Raw genomic sequence first — 12,734 nt, forward strand, 5'->3', positions numbered from 1 at the left:
ATCTTATACACACATTAATATATCTGGGTCTGAAAAACTAGAATCAACAAGTCCCGCTGATAGTCAATGTTTCTGACACGTGAGAAACAGTTTTCTTTTTAGAACAAAACCTCTAACTCACCATAAGGGGCAAGCTTCTTCATAGGGTTCCTCGTCTCTATCTCACCACATCAAACAAGGGGCCTTCAACAGAGACATTCCATCGAAAATATTCAGATGTGAACATGGCATTTACAATGTTGACCATAAGCAATGGGTGAGATACTCTTCGCCTCCATGACCTTAATAGAATTGTAAACTCTTGTAGTGATAGCTAGAATTCTTTTTTATTCTATATCAGGTTGGAGGCTCAGATTATGCTAGCTCAAAGCTCACCCACAACAACAAAAACAATATGTTTACAATAAAACATTTAAAAAGTTGAATCAGAAGACCAATCAGTGGTCTTCATAATGTCTTCGAACCAAGTTTAGTGGCACCAGTACCAGCTTCTGACAAAAGCCATTTTACCCACCTGGCTAGAGCTGACATCACTGGTTTATAAGGTTTCTGAGGAGTACGAAGTAACTTGAGTCTTGGATAAAATCCCTGGTGCAACCCTCCAATGCTTTCAAACAGTAAACCACACACAATTTAGGATTATGGGGGCTTACATTCCACCAGAACGTGGCCTCCTGAACTAGCAGATCTGAAAATGTCCACTGGTCTGAAAGCAAGCCCATCAAAAGCCAACTGAGACAAACCGCTGACAACCACGTGCAAGTCTGCCCCCGAGGGAACCACGCTTTGTTGCACCAACACACCCATCTTTTTCAGGATGCAGAATACCACTTCTGGGTATTACTAGGACTACGCCTGTTGAATCTAGAATACAGTCTGTTGTGAAACTCTAGGCATCTGCAAACGGCTACTGAAACCTCGGGACCATTAGCCTCATCTGGCCCTTCAGTATCAAAGGATGCGCCTGACCCGTTGGGTCCTGCAGAAGCTCTTGAAATAACAATGGATTAAACCCAGATCTGTGACTGGGGGTGAATGTTTGATAATGTTCAACACTCCGTCCATCATCTTTTTGTGTTGCAATTTCACTCAAAGTTGGCAGGGTATGCCCAGGCGTGGGTCCTGTGCTCACTTTGCCACTGGATTCAAGCTAGCCTTGTTGATGAGGGGTGTTACCCTAAAACCGGTCCCAGGATGCTTGTTTCCGGTTCAGGGAAGACCTGCTTGGCAATTCAGCTGGATAGTTTCATCATGTGAAGCCGAGGCCAAGGAAGAGCTGGAGACTAAGGAAAGGTTCATCATGAGTGGACAGGAGCCAAGGCAGAGCTGGAGACTACAGAAGGTTAATGGTGGCAACCAGCATTTAAAGAAGAGCACTAGAATGGAGTCTTCCTCCTTGAAAAGGTCCATGGGTTTAGTCCTCCATCCAAATGTGTTTTGAGAATTTAGGATAAAACGGGCCTTGAGGGAAGGAGAGCACCTGAAATTGTTGATCATTGGCAAAGCTACCCAGACTGGTGCAAATCTCTTCCAACCCGGAGAGTGTACTGGGTGCTGGACTTTCCTCTGCCTTCCCAAACTTGTTCAGAGCAGAGAAGGACCTGCCATGACATGGTCAGGAAGTGTGGCGGGCCTGTGTCATACATGGCTTGTCTCAGACATGGCTTCTGTCGCTGAGCAGCATCCAGGCCCAGCGAGGGCCAAGGACGTAGGGTTCCTGCCGGTGGCCAGGTGCCCTGGGCCAGGTGGGACATGGTGGTTCATCTGCCATGAGATATCAAAGGTGTCTCAGGATCAAACCCCCAGGGGCAGCAGCACACATATGGTCACCTCCTCAGCGATCACGAAGACAACCAGAAGGGACACCTGTAGTCTGAGCAGGAACTGACCGTCTCCTCTGCAGGACACTGTTCATCCTGCACATGTCCTCCCAGTCATGAAACACATGTGTATCATGCCACACACACACAGGATAAACACCATAGGGGATGGTAACTAACCTGTTATGGGGGACTGGAGGGATTTAACAGGGGAAGGCCAGGACGTCTTCCGGATTTGTGTATGTGCTTGTATGAATGCATGCATTTGAATGCATGCACACAGGCCCGCTGGAAAGCCTCAAAGCACTGCATGCGTACAGAGGACAGTCCCAGGTTAACACAATGGAAGGGTGTGATTTTGTTTGAGTGACGTCCAATGGTGGGCTCCAGCTGCCACCTCTCCTCCAGGGCTACAGGTAGAAATGCCAGTGCCCGGAAATCTACCCAGAGGCCACCTAGTGTAACGCTTTGCAGAGATTGGCATGATGGCAGGAGCCCCCGCGTACTGGGGATGAGGGTGCATGTTGGGTATGGATATAGGGCGATCCCAGCATGATGTGTGTGGGGTTGTATAATAAAGAGCAATCAACATTTGCAGGCATTGAGGTGGGATATGTGAAGTCTACAGAGTTTGATGTGTGAAGTCAAGTCCATGCCTGGTGGCACAAGTGTGTGATGTATGACACCTAGTCCCTTCCTGCTGTAAACAGATGTTGTTGTGTGAAATCAAGTCCAATCCGGTTGCACCAGAGTTTGATGTGTGACATCTATAACCAGAGTTTGATGTGTGAAGTCTAGCCAGGCATCTGCACTGTTGTTTGATATGTATAATGTAGTTCAAGTGAAGCTGAAAAAGAGTTTGATGTAGGGAGCCCATTGAGTTTTATGTGGGACATTTAATCCATGCCTTGCGGCACAAAGAGCTTGAATTGTGAAGTGAATTCCAAGCCTAGTGGCACCAGTGTGTGACACATGAAGTCCAGTCTTTGTCTGGTGACACCAGAGTTTGGTGTGTGAAGTCCAGCCTCGGTCTAGTGGAAACAGAGGTTGACATGTGAAGGCCACCAGAGGTTGACGTGTGAAGTCCAGTCTTGTTCTGGTGGCACAGAGGTTCACGTGTGAAGTCCAGTCTTGGTCTGGTGGCACCAAAGGTTGATGTGTGAAGTCCAATCTTGGTCTGATGGCAACAGAAGTTGATGTGTGAAGTCCAGTCTTGTTCAGTAGCACCAGATTGTGACATGTGAAGTCCAGTCTTGGTTTGGTGGCACCAGAGTTTGACGTGTGAAGTCCAGTATTGGTCTGGTTGCAACAGTGTTGATGTGTGAAGCCCAGTCTTAATCTGCTGGCACCAGAGGTTGATGTGTGAAGTCCAGTCTTGTTCAGCGGCACCAAATTGTGACATGCGTAGTCTAGTCTTGGTTTGGTGGCAACAGTCTGGAGGCACCAGTGTTTGGTGCGTGAAGTCCAGTCTTGGTCTGTTGACACCAGAATTTGATGTATGGAGTCAAGTCTTGTTCTGCTGGCACCTGAGTTTGATGTGTGAAGTCCAGTTTTGGTCTGCTGGCACCAGAGTTTGATGTGTGAAGTCCAGACTTGTTCTGCTGGCACCGGAGTTTGATGTGTGAAGTCCAGGCTTGTCCTGCTAGCACCAGAGGTTGATGTGTGATGTCCAGGCTTGGTCTGGTGGCACCAGAGTTTGATGTGTGAAGTCCAGTCTTGTGTTGTGAGAAGTTTGCAGTTCCAGGTCTTTCCTCATCTTGTTCACTCCCTGTCCTCCTCTTTTCAGGGCTCCATCTGCTGTGACTGGGTTGTCATGGCCTGTGTGCCCCACTGTGGTCTGTGCCAGATGGCCCGCGAGCTGAAGACCAGACGCTGAAGAAGCCGAATCGAAACCAGCCCAAGCAGAGAAGCGGTCTTCCGGCACCACGTGTGCTCTTTCGTGCTTTGTGTTTTTTTGTCTATTGTGGATTCCCATTTCTGGTCTCAGCTGAGGCATCAGGGGGATGGGCGATTTCCTGGACTGCTGTGTACAATGTGAACATCACTTCTCCTTATAGTGCAAGAGACAGCAATGGTTGTCACAGTTGGAGAAAGATGTCTTCACTTAAATTCCACTGTCTTCCAAATGTGGGGTTGGAGAGAAAACCTCTTTCAGCAGTTCTAGTACCAGACATTGGGATGCAATGTTTTTTATAATGAGGCCTAGGACCTCTCTGGGCCTGGCTCAGTATCAGCAGAACCAGAAAAAGAATAAGATAAGACTTGAGGAAATATGGCTGCAAAGAGTGAGGGAAAGACACAGTGAGGGTCCCTAACACTGGCTGCTTACACCTCCCAGACACTGACAGGGAGTGGAGGTCGTGTGCTCTCCACACCCCAATGCTGATTGGCTGCTGCAATACTGACACCTTTCAAAAGTCAAAATAAACATATACAATCTTTAACAGTGATTCTTGTGTGGGATTCTATTCTGGAAGTTTCCATTGTGTACAAGTATGGTGCTTCAGAAATCCACACACATATTCAGCGCATCTCGCGACATCACTAGATAGCTCTTTATCTCAGAGAAGGATACCACAGGTCCAGGGGATCCATGGTCATTCTTGTGTTTTCTTCCTGATCACGAGTCACCAAAGGGGAGCAGGGACCACCTCATGTATCTCCCACATGCGACCATCATTGCGGTGTATTACAATTATCTGGATACTTTTCATTCTTCCGGATTCATTACATGGATCTTCATCTCTTCCTTCCCTGATTGTTATCCTATCAACCCTTCACATGTTGGAAACCCTGTCTCTTCTTTCTTGCTGGTGTTTCATGTCTTACACTCTTGTCCTACCAGACAGCTCTCAACCGCAAACCTTCTTCAGCTTTCCTCTGTTTTTAATGTTTTTGTAAATTCTTATTTGAATATTTTTTATTGACAACCTTCCGTGGCTGCCCCTTCGCCTAATTGCCCTATTCCCATGTCTCTTGAACCTAAAAACAGACTTTATTAGCCATGGTCATCTGTGTATAGGAGTTTAAAGGATAACTCTGAAGATTAGAAGTAACATTGGTGTACAGGAGAAGCAGACACAGTCAAAGAATCCACCTGCCTGACTTGTCAGCATCAGTCTAACTCCTCATGCAGGCTGTCCAGAGTCACCTCAAACATGAGAGGGGACATTGGACGAAGGTAGTGATTGGTGCTAAATTTGATTTGGCGGTTGCCGGTGGGGGCCAACAGTACTCATTTTCAGAGACGGCGCTTATTTTTCTGCATCAGACATTTACAAAAAGCAAGAGATGGAAAAACAAACAAAGCTGAAAGACAGAGGCAGAGAAAGATTGAAAAAACATCATAAAGGGATAAAGTAGGCCCCTACAAGAGTGAGGTAAAGGGACGAGGAGCACCCAGGGGTGGATTCAAGAGGCTGCCCTGAGGTGGATTCAAGAGGCCTGGGGTGGATTCAAGAGGCCTGAGGTGGATTCAAGAGGCCTGGGGTGGATTCAAGAGGCCTGAGGTGGATTCAAGAGGCCTGGGGTGGATTCAAGAGGCCTGGGGTGGATTCAAGAGGCCTGAGGTGGATTCAAGAGGCCTGGGTGGATTCAAGAGGCCTGAGGTGGATTCAAGAGGCCTGAGGTGGACTCAAGAGGCCTGGGGTGGATTCAAGAGGCCTGATGTGGATTCAAGAGGCCTGAGGTGGATTCAAGAGGCCTGGGGTGGATTCAAGAGGCCTGGGGTGGATTCAAGAGGCCTGGGGTGAATTCAAGAGGCCTGGGGTGGATTCAAGAGGCCTGAAGTGGATTCAAGAGGCCTGGGGTGGATTCAAGAGGCCTTGGGTGGATTCAAGAGGCCTGGGGTGGATTCAAGAGGCCTTGGGTGGATTCAAGAGGCCTGAAGTGGATTCAAGAGGCCTGGGGTGGATTCAAGGGGTCTGGCGTGGATTCAAGAGGCCTGAAGTGGATTCAAGAGGCCTGAAGTGGATTCAAAAGGCCTGAGGTGGATTCAAGAGGCCTGGGGTGGTTTCAAGAGGCCTGAGGTGGATTCAAGAGACCTGAAGTGGATTCAAGAGGCCTGAGGTGGATTCAAGAGGCCTGGGGTGGATTCAAGAGGCCTGAGGTGGATTCAAGAGGCCTGAGGTGGATTCAAGAGGCCTGGGGTGGATTCAAGAGGCCTGAGGTGGATTCAAGAGGCCTGAGATGGATTCAAGAGGCCTGGGGTGGATTCAAGAGGCCTGAGGTGGATTCAAGGGGCCTGAGGTGGATTCAAGAGGCCTGGGTGGATTCAAGAGGCCGGAGGTGGATTCAAGAGGCCTGGGGTGGACTCAAGAGGCCTGAGGTGGATTCAAGAGGCCTGAGGTGGATTCAAGAGGCCTGAGGTGGATTCAAGAGGCCTGGGGTGGATTAAAGAGGCCTGAGGTGGATTCAAGAGGCCTGGGGTGGATTAAAGAGGCCTGAGGTGGATTCAAGAGGCCTGGGGTGGATTCAAGAGGCCTGAGGTGGATTCAAGAGGCCTGAGGTGGATTCAAGAGTCCTGGGGTGGATTCAAGAGGCCTGAGGTGGATTCAAGAGTCCTGGGGTGGATTCAAGAGCCCTGAGGTGAATTCAAGAGGCCTGGGGTGGATTCAATAGGCCTGAGGTGGATTCAAGAGGCCTGGGGTGGATTCAAGAGGCCTGGGGTGGATTCAAGATGCCTGGGGTGGATTAAAGAGGCCTGAGGAGGATTCACGAGGCCTGAAGTGGATTCAAGAGGCCAGAGGTGGATTCAAGAGGCCTGTGGTGGATTTAAGAGGCCGGAGGTGGATTCTAGAGGTCTGAGGTGGATTCAAGAGGCCTGAAGTGGATTCAAGAGGCCAGAGGTGGATTCAAGAGGCCTGAGGTGGATTCAAGAGGCCTGGGGTGGATTCAAGAGGCCTGGGGTGGATTAAAGAGGCCTGAGGAGGATTCACGAGGCCTGAAGTGGATTCAAGAGGCCAGAGGTGGATTCAAGAGGCCTGTGGTGGATATAAGAGGCCGGAGGTGGATTCTAGAGATCTGAGGTGGATTCAAGAGGCCTGAAGTGGATTCAAGAGGCCAGAGGTGGATTCAAGAGGCCTGTGGTGGATTTAAGAGGCCGGAGGTGGATTCTAGAGGTCTGAGGTGGATTCAAGAGGCCTGAGGTGGATTCAAGAGCCCTGAGGTGGATTCAAGAGGCCTGGGGTGGATTCAAGACTGCACACATTGGTACTGGGCGCTGACATTTAATTGCACCAGCCGCAGGCTTATACGCAGAGTTTTTAGCACCAGCACTCATTTGTTTATAAATTAAGCACTAGTATGGATGAAATGAAACCCAAAAGCATTGTGGTCATACACGGCCCCAGAAAATCTGCATGACAGTGGCATGGCCATACATTGGATGGATCAGGGACGGTGTTAACCTCAAAATCTATGAGACTATGTCTCCCTAGCAGCAATATTGAAACAGCATTTCAAAATACAGTCAATAAAAGGTAATGGCACAAAAAGAGTTTGAGATTAGAAATTAGAAAACCATGAAGGTTTATTACTCAAATTAAAGGCACAATACAAAACAATAAAATGCAAATGCAGCAGTAAACTTATTGAATTACATAATAAGTATTTACTATGAAAGATAATATATTAATGGGCAACAAAGCTGAGAAATGGTAAGTCTCAAGTGTGCAGCACAATCAGTAAATCTCAAGTGAGCCCCATCCCCAGATTCAAGGGTTTATATATCGTTATTTTGCATAGAATATTACAAGAACTGCATTGTATGATCATTGCCCTAACACATCACCTTTTCGCATTTTAAAATGTCAAATAACCCCATCACTTTAGCAGTACCCCAGTACTTGAATTTTGATTTGCTTCTTCTGACATAATGTCGTCAGGTGGTGGTGCACAAACTAGTTGCATAAACAGCAGTGAATCACTGTGAATGAATGCAATAGATTGTGGAAGCAGGAAGAACTCTGAAGAATGTAGCAAAGGGCTCCCTCTAGCGGGCTCTTCCACAACAGCAGTGTCACACGTAAATACCATTCCACATCTTGCTGCATGCAGTGTGAGGTGAGAAATATAAACACAGAATGAACAACATGATACAGCATCCATTTTGAAAAAGATGGTGTCGAGGCCTATCTGAGACCTCTTTAGCCCAAGCCAGATCAACACACTTGAATGCATCATACTTATTTAGTTTTAATTGCAAGAGCTAAAGGTCAGTAAACACGTGAGAAGGAAGGTGCAGAGCACCTGAAATTAATGCACATTTAAATTCAAATGCACAAAAGCTCCCACAGTATACCGGTCAACCTCTGGAATGAAAAATGACGGTGAAGCTGGGCAGTTATGTGGATAATCACATTAATTAAAAAGGGAATAAGCACTCAAAAAGAGGGTGACACCCACCAAAGGTAGGTGAGTTGACAGGTATGCAAAGGGAGCAAGAGATAATCAATCCGAGAGGTCCTGGAGTCTGACACACAGAAAGCTTATACGAGTTTCTGCTGTTTGAGGGGAGGCCTGCCGGGCTGTGGGGCTGCCGGCCTGCCGGGCTGTGGGGCTGCTGGCCTGCCCGGCTGTGGGGCTGCCGGCCTGCCCGGCTGTGGGGCTGCTGGCCTGCCCGGCTGTGGGGCTGCTGTCCTACTGGGCTGTGGGGCTGCCGGCCTGCCCGGCTGTGGGGCTGCTGGCCTTCTGGGCTGTGGGGCTGCGGGGCTGCCGGCTTGCCCGGCTGTGGGGCTGCTGGCCTGCCGGGCTGTGGGGCTGCGGGGCTGCCGGCCTGCTCGGCTGTGGGGCTGCTGGCCTGCCGGGCTGTGGGGCTGTGGGGTTGCCGGCCTGCCCGGCTGTGGGGCTGTGGGGCTGCTGGCCTGCTGGGCTGTGGGGCTGTGGGGTTGCCGGCCTGCCCGGCTGTGGGGCTGCTGGCCTGCCGGGCTGTGGGGCTGTGGGGTTGCCGGCCTGCCGGGCTGTTGGGCTGCCGGCCTGCCGGGCTGTGGGGCTGCCGGCCTGCCCGGCTGTGGGGCTGCAGGGCTATGGGACTTTGGGGCTGCGGGGTTGCTGTATCACTGCTTTTCGGGCTGTGCTCCCCCGATTGATCGATTTATTGATTGATGTAATACCACTATGCCCGATTAGAGGTCCCTGAGCCCGACTACTTACCCAGAATTTCCATGTCTAGGGGTTGTGACACCCCTCTAGGGTGCTAACAGACCAGCATTTTACCAGCCTAACTAGAGTTTTCCTGTCAAGAATGGTGAAAACATCAGGAAAAGCATTCAACAGGGTATATTTCCTCTTCGAAATAGAAATTGAAAGCAACAAATACAGTGGACCAAAATACTAAGAAGGCTACAACCAGCATGCTTTAAATGTGCAAAATGAAATATAAGCTGGTAATTTTAGAAGAACTCCTGACCCCACTCTCCTCCCCCCCCCCCACACCTCCAATGCAGCTGGGCTGGAGAAAACCCATGTGTGCATGTGTGTTTTGGTCGGCCTGAGATGGGCGGCCAAACACATATGTGCACTTAGGGAGAGGGGTGCACTAGCACTCCTCCCCCATACCTTGGCCCGCCTCTCCCAACAGGCTGGCTAAGAGCCGGAAAATGTAAATTAAAACGATGCAAGAACATTGTTTTAATTTACATTTCTTGACTCGGAGCCAGGCAGTGGGGCGATGCTCCTTCGCCATTGTGGAGGAGCTGCTACTGCGCCCTCCTCTTCCTCCCCATCAGTCCCTCCTGGGCCATCCTCCTCAGGGCGACCCGGTAGTGCTTATGTCATAGCACCTCAGGTCAGTGAGGCATCAGCAGCCTTTACATCATGCGGGTTTTTTCATATGTGCCTCTTCAACGCCTGCCCGCTCAAGTGGGTCCTGTTTACAGGCCTCCACCGTGGGGGGCCGTATGATAATCCACCTGAAGGCTATGCGCTGCTTTGCCACAGTGAGCCCTAAAATCGTGTATCTCCGGCTCAGAATCTTTTTAGGACTATCTGGGATCCGTACTAGTACACATTGGACAACCTGTAGGGGGACGACCCAGTACACATTGGACAACCTGTAGGGGGACGTACCAGTACACATTGGACAACATGTAGGGAGACGTACCAGTACACATTGGACAACCTGTAGGGGGACGTACCAGTACACATTGGACAACCTGTAGGGGGACGTACCAGTACACATTGGACAACATGTAGGGGGACGTACCAGTACACATTGGACAACCTGTAGGGGGACGTACTAGTACACATTGGACAACCTGTAGGGGGACGTACCAGTACACATTGGACAACATGTAGGGGGACGTACCAGTGCATATTGGACAACATGAAGGGGGACGTACTAGTACACATTGGACAACCTGTAGGGGGACGTACCAGTACAAATTGGACAATCTGTTGGGTGACATACTAGTACACATTGGACAACCTGTAGGGGGACGTACCAGTACACATTGGACAACCTGTAGGGGGACGTACTAGTACACATTGGACAACCTGTAGGGGGACGTACCAGTACACATTGGACAATCTGTAGGGGGACGTACAAGTACACATTGGACAATCTGTTGGGTGACATACTAGTACACATTGGACAACCTGTAGGGGGACGTACCAGTACACATTGGACAACCTGTAGGGGGACGTACTAGTACACATTGGACAACCTGTAGGGGGACGTACCAGTACACATTGGACAACCTGTAGGGGGACGTACTAGTACACATTGGACAACCTGTAGGGGGACGTACCAGTACACATTGGACAACCTGTAGGGGGACGTACAAGTACACATTGGACAACATGTAGGGGGACGTACTAGTACACATTGGACAACCTGTAGGGGGACGTACCAGTACACATTGGACAACATGTAGGGGGACGTACTAGTACACATTGGACAACCTGTAGGGGGACGTACCAGTACACATTGGACAACCTGTAGGGGGACGTACTAGTACACATTGGACAACCTGCAGGGGGACGTCCCAATACAAATTGGACAATCAGTTGGGTGACATACTAGTACACATTGGACAACCTGTAGGGGGACGTACCAGTACACATTGGACAACCTGTAGGGGGACGTACTAGTACACATTGGACAACCTGTAGGGGGACGTCCCAATACAAATTGGACAATCTGTTGGGTGACATACTAGTACACATTGGACAACCTGTAGGGGGACGTACTAGTACACATTGGACAACCTGTAGGGGGACGTACCAGTACACATTGGACAACCTGTAGGGGGACGTACCAATACAAATTGGACAATCTGTTGGGTGACATACTAGTACACATTGGACAACCTGTAGGGGGACGTACCATTACACATTGGAAAACCTGTAGGGGGACGTACTAGTACACATTGGACAACCTGTAGGGGGACGTACCAGTACACATTGGACAACCTGTAGGGGGACGACCCAGTACACATTGGACAACCTGTAGGGGGACGACCCAGTACACATTGGACAACCTGTAGGGGGACGTCCCAGTACACATTGGACAATCTGTAGGGGGACGTACCAGTACACACTGGACAATCTGACGGGAGACGTCCCAGCCAGTAATGTGTTTGAAAAGCAACAGGACATCTGTCCAGAAAGGTATCAAATCAAATCATGGGATATTTATTTAGCGCACATATCACTTGAAAGTCTCATGGCGCTGGTGGATGACTCTGAAGATAAGCTTGATTTAGTGCAGTTAGATGTGAAACAGCCATGTCTTTAACTTCTTACAAAAACAGTTATGGGTATTGATGATGCGTAGGTGTGGGGCAGTTTGTTCCAGAAAGCCGGGGCAAGGAAAGAGAAAGATCTCCCTCCATTTGTGGTAGTGCGAATTCTGTGAGATGCGAGAAGTGCTTGGTTACTTGATCTCAGAGTTCTGCCGGGTTGATACCAGCTTAACTTTTTAGCCCAAAAGCCCGGAACTCTTACGTACATATTCTTATGCGTTAAGCAGAGAATCTTAAAACGTATTCGCTTTCTTCCTGGCAGCCAGTGTAAGAGTTTCAGGCTGGGTGCCGGCAAATGCAGATGGTGGAAGATTAAGTACTAGCCTGGCTGCGGTGTTCAGCAGAACCTGCATCCTTGAAAGAAGGTTTTCATTTATGGACGCCAACAGGGCATTACCATAGTGCATACGATTGATAATCAGTCCCTGGACTAGGGGTTTTGTCGCTTCCGTCGGAATCCATTAAAAAACTTTGATCAAGTTACGCATGATACCAAAGCAGGAGCTAATTGTCTTATTAATCTGGTTTTTCATTGATAATTTATTGTCCATTTGGAAGCCTAGGTTCCCGACCATCTGTGTTGGGGTTGGGCAGGGGCCAAGACTTGAGGGCCACCAGTCGTGTGACCAATACTCGTGAGCCTCGCCATAGAGCTTTATCTCAGTTTTTCCTCCATTTCGCTGCAGATGGTTTGTGCTCATCCACTTATCAATGTGGGACATGCAGTCTTTGAAACGTGACTTCGTTTCCATTGGGTCTGGGCCAAGAGTGATCAGGATCAGAGTGTCGTCAGCATACGACACAACATCAAGGCCATAGGATCTGATCACTTTGTCCAGTGGGGTCACATATAGGTTAAAGAGTGTCAGGTTCAAAATAGAGCCCTGCGTCGCTCCCATCCTGACTGATCTACTACACAAGATGGTGTTTCCCAAGTGTACTATCGTAGAACGATAAGTTAGATAATTTCGAGCCACTGTAGGGCCTTTCCCCTGACACCAATCTCCCAGAGCCGACGTTTACGAATGCTGTGGGAGATGGTGTCAAACGCTGTTGATAGATCTAGCAGGACGAGGATCGATGACTGCCCCCTGTCCAATGCCAATCTGATGTTATCAGTTACTTCCAGCAGAGCTATTTCGGTACTATGGGTTGCCCGAAACCTCGATTG

General features: G+C 49.3%; 1 protein-coding gene across 2 annotated transcripts in view; it reads left to right on the forward strand.

Annotated features, from left to right (window-relative positions):
• LOC147706558 (cornifelin homolog) overlaps window positions 1-4,264 on the forward strand; it is a 42,011-nt gene extending 37,747 nt beyond the window's left edge. For both annotated transcript variants that reach the window (XM_086933034.1, XM_086933033.1), the window contains exon 4: window positions 3,607-4,264. In XM_086933034.1, coding sequence (XP_086789160.1) covers window positions 3,607-3,696 — 90 coding nt within the window. In that variant the 3' untranslated portion in view covers window positions 3,697-4,264. The remainder of the gene's footprint in view (window positions 1-3,606) is intronic.
• The last annotated feature ends 8,470 nt before the right edge of the window (window positions 4,265-12,734 follow it).

This window comes from Lissotriton vulgaris, chromosome 7 (assembly GCF_964263255.1).
Source record: "Lissotriton vulgaris chromosome 7, aLisVul1.2, whole genome shotgun sequence".
NCBI lineage: Eukaryota > Metazoa > Chordata > Amphibia > Caudata > Salamandridae > Lissotriton > Lissotriton vulgaris.